A 12,337-nucleotide genomic window follows, 5' to 3' on the forward strand; every position below is an offset into this window, starting at 1 on the left:
GTTGAGACAAGGTTTCACCATGTTGGCCAGGATGGTCTTGATCTCTTGACCTCATTATCCACCCGCCTCGGCCTCTCAAAGTGCTGAGATTACAGGCGTGAGCCACCGTGCCTGGCCAGATTTTTCCTTCCTAGTTTGTATATTTATTTTCTTGTTTATCTTATTTCCTTACTTTGTGTTTCATTTGTACTTCTTTTTTCTATGTTATGTTGAAGCTTATGAAGTATTCATTGTTTTTCAAATGCAAACTTCAATGCTGTAAACTCTTCTAAGAGCAATTTTAATTGCAGCTTACAAATTTTTATGTTGCATTTTCACTTAAGTTCAAAATATTATTTCCTCTGTGCTTTTTTTCTTTAACCCATGACTTATTTAGAACTATTATTTTTAAATTTCCACTTATTTGTGATTTTCTTTTCATATTTTTCTTATGAATTTTGAGTTTCATTGTAGTTAGCATACTTTGTGTGATTCCAGTCCTTTGAAATTTATTGAGCCCTGTTTTCTGATGTCGAATATGGAATACTTTGGTGATTGTTTAGTGACACTTCTAAAGAATGTATATTCTGCTGTCAATGTTGGAGTTTCCTACAAATGTCAGTGAGGTCAGATTGGTGATAGTGTTTTTGAAGCCTTCTGTATCACTGCAGATTTTCTGTCTACTTGTAACAATTAGGCTTTATACTTAAGAGTGGAGTTGCTGATATTTCTCATGCTAATTATGCATTTGTCTATTTCTCCTTTCAGTTCTGTCCATTGTGTTTTATATATTTTGAATCACTTTGATTAGGTACATACGCATTTCAGATTTTCCTGGTATTGATTCCCTTATATCATTATGAAATACCCCTTTCTATTTCTGTAGTATTCCTCGTTCTCAAGTTTATTTCATCTCTATTAATATAGCCACTCTGGATTGGCAGGTTTTGATAAGTATGTGTATAGCGTATATTTTTTTGTCCTTTTACTTGACTTTGTTTTTGTATACGTTGGTGTCTTCAGATAGCATATAGTTGGGTTTGCTTTCTTATTTAATCTGTCTTATAATTGAGGTATAAAATGGACTATTTTATTTAATGTAATTGTATTATTAGTTTTAGATCTATCACCTTGCCCTTTATTGCTCTGTCCCACCAACTCTTTACTTGTATGTATGTTCTTTTTCTCTTGCCTTCTTTTGGATAGTCTTTTTTTTTAAAATTTTCTTTTGGGCTCTACATGTGCACTGTTTTGTAGATTTGCTTTGTATTCATGGATGAAGATACTAGTTCTGTCCTTTGCATGTAAACATGTAGACTAAATTTCCTTCTTAGATTACTCTTTTGCTCTATGACTTTATAATAGCTTCTTCCCCTCTTCATGATCGGGGAGAAAGGGTCTGTTATGTATATTAGATCCGTTCTTCTGAAATAAATTATTGAGGACTACCCCTTAATGATTTTATTTTATTTTGTTTGTTTCTTCTCTTAGGAATTAGAAATTAAGAAAATGGCCAAGATTGGTAATAAGGAAGCTTGCAGAGTTTTAGCCAAACAACTCGTGCATCTACGGAAACAGAAGACGAGAACTTTTGCTGTAAGTTCAAAAGTTACTTCTATGTCTACACAAACAAAAGTGATGAATTCCCAAATGAAGATGGCTGGAGCAATGTCTACCACAGCAAAAGTAAGTGGGAGCTTTTATATTCATAGATTTATAATTTTATAAATGATATTTAAATATCAATATTGAAAGCAGATTTAAAAGCACCTTCTGGTATATATGTGGTATAAAATGTATGTAATTTTTAGTAAAATGAGTTATAATACTAGATAATCCAGGTAATTACTTCTAGATTCTTTATTGGTATGTTTTAATACAAAATTTATTGTTTGAGGACAATCCATTTTCTTTCTTTCTTTTTTTGAGACGGAGTCTTGCTCTGTCACACAGGCTAGAGTGCAGTGGCAAGATTTCGGCTCCCTGAAGCCTCCGCCTCCTGGGTTCAAGAGATTCTCCTGCCTCAGCCTCCTGAGTAGCTGGGATTACAGGCATGCACCACCACCACACCTGGCTAATTTTTGTATTTTTAGTAGAGATGAGGTTTCACATGTTGGCCAGGCTGGTCTCGAACTCCTGACCTCAGATGATTCGCCTGCCTCAGCCTCCCAAAGTGCTGGGATTACAGACGTGAGCCACTGCACCTGGCCAACAATTCCATTTTCTAAAGATCACATGTAGCTTCTAATTTTATAAAATTGACTTTTAAAAGTATTTGCTTTTTTCCCCTCAAATTGTCAGATGATTTTTGACCTTCTTATCTCATTGTATGTTGTGACTACCTTTGAGTGATAATTTCCTCTTGATTCATTTTTATGAATGTGTCAGAAGGTCACATGAATAGTAAGAAAGATTTATCAGAATGTTTGTCTGGAACTGATGTTTCACTTACTGCATACACACACAAACACATTTTTCTATAGTGTTTTTACTGTAGAGTTTAAAGGACTCTGAATCTTTCAGTCATTTAATAAATAAAGCACTCCTTGATACTGTTAGTAATCACAAGAGGCTAAGACAGAAGCTCTGCTTTCACAAATTTTATAGTTCAATTGGGGGAGCTTAAGATATGTCTCTAGGAACCTACCCACTATATATCAATCATGCTAAGCTTTATGAATTGCACAGACCTTTGAGTAGGGTGATCTAAAAGACATTGCATAAGACAGAGGTTTTAAGAATATCATTAGAGGTTAGATGTACAGAAGAGGGATTATGAATATGAAGTGCAAAAGAAAAAAAAAGCTTCAGAGGAAAGTACAAGCTTTGTGATAGGGAAATGGTATACACGGGCAATTTTTTGTTATTCATAGTAGTTATGTCCCATGAAGTCGGGAACACTGAAATAGTGCATATTGAACCATTGCTCCCAGGGGAAATACTGAGTTATATTTCTGTGAGCCTTTGCCCACAACATTTTTTCATCACTTAATCTGTACCTAACTAACCTTGTGTTTCTGTTTAAAGATGCCATATATAATAGATAGTTGATTTGCTCATATTGAGCTCATGACTAATGGGACTATATCTCATTCCCCAACAAAGCTTATCTAACATATATTTTCTCCATAAAGCGCATCATGTCCTTCTTTCACTTAGGAACACTGGGCAGCATGTTAATACAATGTTTGGGGATCATTTTTTATCAGTGAAATCACCAACAAAAAGTAAAAAAGTGAGAAAAATGTGACACTAAATAAACTGTGGAAAGGAACTTAATTTGCAGTAAGAAGGCAGAACATCAACTTGTTTGACCTCAGCTGGAAATGTGCATGTTGGGTGACTCAGATGTTTTGCTGCTTTGTAAATGTCCACAGAGAAGCATTAAAACACTGCAGGTATTCATCTGAGGTTACAAATACATTTTAATGAGTAGGTAAATTCTCAAATGTGGAATCCACAAGTAAGGAGTGTTAACTGTAATTGCGTTTGAGACAGCAGAGCACATGAAAGTCGAATGCTGTACAAACTTAGAAGGAATAAATTCAATCTTTGATAGCAGAGTAGGGAGATTATAGTTAACAAAATATATTGTACTTGGGTGGTGGACATCCTAAACGCTCTGACTAGATCACTATGCATTATATGTGTGTAACAAAATTTTATATGTACCCAATACATTTGTGCAAATAAAGAGTAGAGTGCATCCATTTTGTGAAGTACAAAAAGTACAGTGACACATTATAATTTTTAAAATGAGAAAGTTTCAAGCCTCAAGCCGGGCATGGTGGCTCATGCCTGTAATCTCAGCACTTTGGGAGGTCAAGGCAGGCAGATCACTTGAGGCCAGGAGTTCAAGACCAGTCTGGCCAACATGGCAAAACCCCACCTCTACTAAAAATACAAAAATTAGCTGGGCATGGTGGTGGGCATCTGTAATCCCAGCTACTTGGGAGGCTGCGGCAGGAGAATTGCAGAAACCTGAGAGGCAAAGGTTGCAGTGAGCCAAGATCACACCGCTGCACTCCAGCCTGGGAGACAGAGAGAGACTGTCTCAAAAAAAAAGAAGAGAGAGAGAACATTTCAGTATACATTGTGTTTCTCAGTTACCTTATTCTTTTTGATTGCCTGATTTTTGAGACAGTCTTGCTCTGTTGCCCAGGCTGGAGTGCAATGGTGCAATCTTGGCTCACAGCAACCTCTGCCTCCCAGGTTCTAGTGATTTTCCTGCCACAGCCTCCCGAGTAGCTGGCATTGTGGGTGTGAGCCACTATGCCTCGCTAATTTTTGTATATTTAGTAGAGATGGGTTTTTACCGTGTTGGCTAGGCTAGTCTCAAACTCCTGGCCTCAAGTGGCAAGAGAAAACATAGCGCGTTTAAGGAATGAAAGATGTGTCTAGAGGGCAGTAGTGCAAAGTGTAATCCTTGTTAGGGCTCATAGGCAAATTATGGAATTTGACTTTTAGCACTTAAGAGCACTGGAAAGCCACTGGAGAGTTAGGTGTGTTGGAGGTGGGGAGGGATGAGGGGAATGCAGTGTCATACTTGGAAAGAATACTTTGACTGCAGTATTGCATGCAGTTGAGAAAGGACTGTTTGCTTCATATCTTTGAAATCAACGTGTTTTCTGTTGTATGGCTTCTTTTTAATATACTGAATTAGCTATATAATGCATACATATATTTTTATCATGCATATATTATGCATCATATATATAAAAATGCAGTCATGTCTGCCTTAACATTCTGAAAAATTCATCTTAGGCAATTTCGTCATTGTGCAAACATTTTGGAGTATACTTACATAAACCTAGGTGATATAGCCTACTACGCATCTAGGCTATATGGTATAGCCTGTTGGTCCTAGGCTACACTGTACTGAATTTCGTAGGCAGTTGTAATGTAATGGTTTAAGTATCTGTGTATCTAAACATGGCTAAGCATAAGAAAGCTATAGTAAAAATGGAGTATTATAATCTTATGGGGCCACTGTCGTATATGCTGTGGGTCATTAACCAAAATGTAAGCACATGACACATGATCGTAAATAAATTTTGGTGATACTAGAGAACATTAATCTCTTAATGAAATGAGTTGTGAATGTATAATGTAAGAGAATTGTTTTCACATAGTTTTTCAAAACTCACATTTTTATGTTTTTTTAAACCATGGTTTTAAATGTGTTAATAGATTAAGTATGTATGCTAGTATATCTTCTGATCTTTTTAAATTTAGACATTAAAAATGTTAATGAAAGTTTTTATAAGAATTAAATTTAAAAATTTATTGACATTACCTACTTGCCACATAAACAGGTAAATTTAATTTTCCTATTTGAATAGCAAAGGATTTTATGCTGATAATGTTTTTTATTACATAATTTCTTGCCTGCTGTTCAGATGAGATTTTCCACACTGGTCTTTATTATATAGATGTTAAGCAGATGGTTTCCAAATGACTATTTCATTTTTTTCTAGAATATTTAACACTCTATGTTTGATTACGGTAGGATGGCTATCTTTTAAAAGCTGGCTATATTTGATGTGTTCCCTTTTGACTTACTTCATAGTAAAATTTTCAGAATTATGAAAGTAACGTGAATCTTGTAAATACATTTAAAGACAATGCAGGCAGTTAACAAGAAGATGGATCCACAAAAGACATTACAAACAATGCAGAATTTCCAGAAGGAAAACATGAAAATGGAGATGACTGAAGAAATGAGTAAGTTTAATAAGTTATAATGAAATGTATAGTTTTCTTATCTTTAAATTAGACATTTATTTACGTTCAGTCTCATATTCTCATTCACGAAGGCAGAAATGATGAAACCAAAAATGACAGGCTCAAAATTCTATTTGTATTTAACTGAGGGAAAGGTATAAAATATGTTATGCCATATCTCTATTACACATTGGCTTTAGCAGTTTTAGTTTATTGATTAGTATACCAAAACCAACTTGTGAGGTAAATAATTCTTCCTGATATAAGTCAGGCAGTTTCAGAGTTATGTCGACTCCTCGGTACTATAGAAGATTTGCCTGTATTAGGGGTAGAGGTAATGGAGCTCTTTTTTTTTTTTTGGTTTTTATTCTCATTTTTTTCCCTCTCACAAGAGTCTTCTAATATTTAGTTTTTGTCTTTTTGAATATAAACTAATTGCATGTTATGGTGGAAATACAGAAAATACAGAGACGGAGCATATAAAAATCATCACAGCACTCAGATGTAGTTACTGTTAATGTTGTACATGTATTTTCTGTTTTTTTCCTCATAATCTTCATCTACAAAAGTGAAGTCACCTTACATGTACAATTATGAATATCTTGCTTTTTAAAAACATAGTAGTATAACATAAGCATATACTTGTGACCTTGACATTAAATCTTCTCTGAAGTCTTTTTAAAAAATAGCTTTAATATCATTTAACATCAGTACACCCTAGTTTATCAAACCATTCTTGTGTTGGTAAGATCATTGTAAAATTTTTAACGTGTTTGATAATCCTTTTAAAATATGTTTAAGCATTATCTTTGACTGAATTATTAGCTTTTATAAGGCTCTTGGTTTGTGCTACCAATTCTTTCCAGAAAGACTACACCGATTTTTATTTCACCAATAATGAATGACTGACCCTTCATAGCACCCTGATCAACATTAGATCATTATTTATATTATGTTAAAAACTGGCATCATTATTTTGAAAGTATGTTTTCTAAATGTTTTACAACTATAAAACATGAAAAATAGAAAAAATAAATGTTTTACAACTGTGTAGGGATATACCAGTTTAGCTTTGCTTATCTGCTAGTATTTTAGTTTAACAGCATTTAATAACATTTAGTGTATAAAACAGTATCGAATTAAGTTGCTAGGGTGAATAAACTCATTATTATTCTAGTATTCTATTTCAGGACAGCTGTTTTTATTCGCGGTTGTAATGATATTGCCGGTTTATCTTTGACAGCTCCAAAGTTCTGTAGTTTTTACTTCAGGCCTTTAGTTTGAAAACTCTGAGTCTTTTCAGGTTGTTGAAACATCATCAATCATATTTTAATGACTGAGAGAACTGTTTATTATATAAACTGTTATTTATATAATGATCATAGTATTGAACATGTGGTTTCCAATGCCAGTGATGGCAGTCTTTACCAGAGAAATGAACTTTTCCATTAAGCTATAATGAAAAGAATCAATAACCCTTACTTAATCAGATATCTATAATACCTACTGCAGTTGTTCTCATTTGTATTTTAATACATTGCAAATTAGTCTGTAGTATAATAGTAGTTATTGATGGTTACTCATTTTTTTTAACAACCTAGTAAAATACACTAACAATATTTTCATCCCAAAATAAATTCAAGGTGTAAATCAACATATCTTTTTCCAGTTGGAATTTATTTTCTGCCATGTTGCTCCAAAGCTTGTTCACATTTAAGTTAAGACACAAGATCTTTGGGAATCTTACAGTATACCTGTGATGAGCATTATTACATTTTTTCTGAAAGCATTCTTTGTTAGTCTGATTACACCTCTCTCATCTTTTTCTTCTATCTACTTCATTCATTTTTTTTTTTCTGCAACCACTTCTTTAGTTATAAACTCCGCATGACCTGGACTTATAAACTCCTCATGACCTGGACTTCACATCTCCCGTATTACTTTGCTAAGTTACATCTGAGTAACGTACGGCTAAATTATTTTTTTCCAGGATCTTACCTCTGAGCATATTGATTAAATTCCTTCAGGGGTTTTCTGCTTACTACAAGATAAAATCCCCAAATTTTAAATAAAAAACACGAAGGAAGTATTTAGGTTATGAAACATCTTCAGTTTATACCCTAGATGACTGCCTACCTTACGTGACATTTTCCAGGGAGTCATGGTGCATAAACCCATAGATTATGGGTTTGTTACTATAGCAGTCCTAAACCAGGACACCCTGGTACCAGCATTCCATAGACAAAGACTCTTGTAGTAAACATTAAGCCTGTTTTTCAGGAGCCACAGTTACCAACATGATTACAAGGAAATCAGACTAGGTTACCTGTCTTTCTTCTTCTGGGGACATTCGCCAGATACCAGGAGAGGAACAATTTTAGGCTAACTGCTGTAATTTTTTTTTTCTCCCAGACATTTTCCATTTGTGTACCTTAAATAACAACCAAACAGAAGAACTTATTCTTTCTTGCTTGTGTCCCTGTTGCCTCACCATGACTTTGCCCAGGCCATTCCATTTTTGTATCTCTGTGTGGTTAAACCCTATGTATCCTTGCCAGATTACTTCACATGTTACTTCCTCCCAGTTGGATGTAATCTCCTTCTCTGAAACTTTGTAATCATTTATCTTTTCTCTTACCACAATCTGTTGAATATTTTTTCTTTTATACTCAAGTGTCAACTACCCGAAGTCTTTATTTTTCTCCGTCTGTACACCCATTGTATTTGTATTGCATTTCAGGCACGAGGTGCCCAGTTTCAAAGATAAAAAAGACACAATCTCAATCCATCAAAAATTGTTTCCTCACAACTCAACATGATGCATTCTATACAGAGTGCTTTCAATAAATATTTTGGGGAGGGAAGAGAGGTAGGAAAGGTTGTAGCAGTAATAATCCTGTTAAATCGGACATCATTCTTTAGGCAAATTTATTAAAATACTGAACCTTAGATTTCTTTAGAATGTTCTACATGTATCTTGAATGTAAATTTAAGAGGTATAAAAATATGATTATAGATGTAAAAAGAGTAAATTTGGTTTCCAGATATTAACAGGATATTTTATTCTTGCATATTCTTCCTCTACCAGCTTAATGAATACAATTTGTGAAATAATATTTAAAAGTCTTAAACATGTGGCTGTGAATATCACATGGTTTTTGTCTATTAGATGTAATTTTTTAAAAAACAGAGTAGACTTGTTTACTATAGGATAATTTGTGTTGAAATGAACATTATTCCAGATTTAATGGCTCAAATGTGTATTTATCAATGTACTTCACTGACATTTTGAAGGATTTTTTTAGTTCACTGAATTTGCTTTCTGTAATATACAAAATAGTTGAGCTAGACTGTAAATATATAAATCTAATCTGAAATTTGTTTGAAAGTAAATGCTTTGCTCCTTCTCCCTTATCCCCCAGTCAATGACACACTTGATGACATCTTTGACGGTTCGGATGATGAAGAAGAAAGCCAGGATATTGTGAATCAAGTTCTTGATGAAATTGGAATTGAAATTTCTGGAAAGGTATGAACATCATCTTTTCTTAGTTGGAAATAGTTTCTACCTACCACCTTTGTCACTTAATTGTTTTGTTTTTACTGTTAGGTACATGTTTTTTATTTCTGTTTCAAAAGTAAATTAAAGAGACCCCTGTACAGCACATCCTGTTATGTCCTAGTCCAAATGTTTGCTAATGCACGTTTTTGTTTTTCTTTGTTTAATATAGATGGCCAAAGCTCCATCAGCTGCTGGAAGCTTACCATCTGCCTCTACTTCAAAGGCTACAATCTCAGATGAAGAGATTGAACGGCAACTCAAGGCTTTAGGAGTAGATTAGTCAAAAAAAAAAGTCATAATATTTTGCTTACTTATAATTATGTAGTATAAACCAAGCACAGTGCAGATTTCTTTTACAAAACACATGTATTTTGCGGAAAAAAAAAATGGAGACTGTGAGTGAACAGTTGTTTCCTAACCCATGGCTATTTTGAATCTTTTGCCAAAGAATGACAATGATGCAGAAATGGAAACAGTTTGGATTTTAATTAGAACTATTTAGGAGTGATGATGTGTAAAAAGTTGACTTCTCTTTTGCATGGCACAGAGAAATTATATTCCTTACTTCATGTCAGTTTATGTTCTAAATCTTTTTCACTGAATATAAAAATCTTGTTAAATGCCGTTAGGCACCAACTTAAAGAGGGTTGTAAAAATATTAAAAGTATATCATTAATTCTGTATCTGTTGCTTGTCTTTTGTAAGTGATTATGTGTTATGACCATAGGCAGTTACAGCTGCCAAATTATTTTTAAATGGTCAAAAAGAAGAGTGCTATTTAAACATCTGTCTTAAACAAAAACTGTCATAGCTTTTCTTTTTCTTTTTCCGTTGGGAGAACATTCTAGTTGGTAAGTTTATTACCTTTCAAAATGTGCTTGGCACCTGCCTTAAATAGCACAGATCTATTGTGCACATCTTTAAATTATTTCAGCTGGCAGAAAAGAATTACATTTAAAACCGAAAGCAAGGCCTCACTACAAAGATTATCCTGGCTCTTTCCTATCTCTGTGGGCCTAATTGAAATACGTACTCTTATTTTAGACACTCCTCTCTTAAAACAGACCAGGTTTTCCTGGTCTCGGAAGAGACCTATGATGACTTGTCCTTTTGATGCCATTACTGTGCATTGAATATAATTAGTAAAAATAGACAATGAATAAATAACACTTTATAGTAAGTAAACAATATATTTTGGCCATCTAAAAAGTGAGGATTACAATTAGATGAATTATAATTTAAACTTTAATTTTGTTGAATGTGTATATTGAATCTTCTAAATTGAAGCCATTATTCTCAATTAAGTACTACAACTATGACAATGCTTGACCTACATTTTTAAAATAATTTCTTTTTTTGATTGATAAACCACAATTTTACCAGAAATTACTGTCTAAATTTGTATTAGCAGTATTTTTTAAGGTGAAATTGCCATGGTATCTAATGAATGTGTAGACAGAGAGAGAAAATGAAGGAGTGCCAGACTAGTTAGAATAGAAGTTAGGATTAGGTTAGTTTTGAAAAACGATGTTGTAATATATGGGTTCTAACACATCCTACCATGAAAACTGGAGGAGATATGTATAACCTGGTTAATTTGGGATGGTGGACATTTTGGGCTAATACTGACAAAATACATCTTAGGACTACTATACATGTGACACGGATTGCTAGGAGGAACGAAAAACTAAACTGTATAGTTTATATTCCGTAAACCATTTTATAATGTTCAAAGATTAGGTTTCATTATTGGTAGTATTAAATACACAGTTTCTCTTAACAGTGATGGGTCAAAACATTTTACTGGATAATGGAATGTTTACCAGAACATGTTTTGATTCTTGGATGTACATAATAATGCCATCTAACTTATTTACTTTCTTGTTTACATGTGGGAGCTTTTGTTTTTAAAAATTATTTTGTTAAAAAATCTCAATAAAGATTTATTATTGTTGTCCTTTTCTTACCTTTTTTGCTCTTTTTGGTTGCTGCTAAAATTAAAAATTTTATTCTTATTTAGTAATTTTTCAAAAGAATGATCTTTATTATTTTCCCAGAAGAACAATTAGATAAACTCTGCTACTTACATTAAAAAACAAAAAAACAAAAAAACTATCTTTTTAAGAAATAATTGTACACGAGACTAATGTTTGTGAATGTAATAAGCCTAAGATTTGGTGGTTTCACATTAATAATTTTTTCTCAATATTCCCAGGGATTGAACATTTTTAAGTTTTATTTTTGAACATGTAAGTCCTAGTGACTTATTTCGTTTCAGTCAAACATGGACACCACAAAAGAATTTGCACATAAAAGACAGAGAGCTCGTCTGATTTGGCTACGTTTATAAAGTGTTGTGGTGGTAGTTTTCACAATCACTGTCACTATAAATTTGTAATGTTACCCTATCCTTTGCTAAAAAGAAAACAGTTACTTTTGAGCCCTTAAGGAATAAGAAATAAGGGCTTGGTTCTTATAGATTGAGCTTAATAAAAATACTGTGTTTTTTTTTGTTTTTTTTTTTTTGTTTTTTTTTAACCTGCTTTTTCTAACTTTTCTTTAGGCACACAAAAAAATTTAACAATTGTAATCAAACAAGAGGTTGCCATAGAAAGAATAGAAGAGTATCTCTGTTACTGAAAAGGATACAGCCCAAAGCCACATTTTGTTACCAAATGGAAAAGTTATTTATGGGGGAAATTTCAGAGTACCAGAGAAGTAGAATGTGATACGAAAATGTCAATACTAATGATAACACCTGTTAGAAAACATAAAATGATCATCTGTCAGATGATTATGTTGCACACACTGTACTGTGTGCTCTGAGGGGAGTATCTGGTTATTGCAAGAGCTAATGGAAAGGGGCTCAAGATTGTGACCCTATGGAACAGAGAGAGGAAGCTGTCAGCCTATGGGCTTTACGTTGTTTGACTTGCACAGGGATGTATATTTTACTATTTGCATTTGAATGTCTTTAGAAAAAACCTGGTACTCTCTTTTTGGCCAAAATGCATTTCCTACCATCCTAGTTGCCATACTTCTCACCTGATCTCTGTGGGCCTAATTGAAATA

General features: G+C 33.5%; 1 protein-coding gene across 1 annotated transcript in view; it reads left to right on the forward strand.

Moving 5' to 3' along the window:
- CHMP2B (charged multivesicular body protein 2B) overlaps window positions 1-11,231 on the forward strand; it is a 28,769-nt gene extending 17,538 nt beyond the window's left edge. Inside the window, exons 3-6 of the mRNA XM_003893805.4 lie at window positions 1,471-1,665; window positions 5,601-5,703; window positions 9,126-9,232; window positions 9,435-11,231. Of these exons, the coding sequence (XP_003893854.1) occupies window positions 1,471-1,665; window positions 5,601-5,703; window positions 9,126-9,232; window positions 9,435-9,545 (516 nt within the window). The 3' untranslated portion in view covers window positions 9,546-11,231. The remainder of the gene's footprint in view (window positions 1-1,470; window positions 1,666-5,600; window positions 5,704-9,125; window positions 9,233-9,434) is intronic.
- Window positions 11,232-12,337: the final 1,106 nt, after the last annotated feature.

The sequence above is a fragment of the Papio anubis genome, chromosome 2 (assembly GCF_008728515.1).
Source record: "Papio anubis isolate 15944 chromosome 2, Panubis1.0, whole genome shotgun sequence".
In the NCBI taxonomy this organism is placed as follows: Eukaryota; Metazoa; Chordata; class Mammalia; order Primates; family Cercopithecidae; genus Papio; species Papio anubis.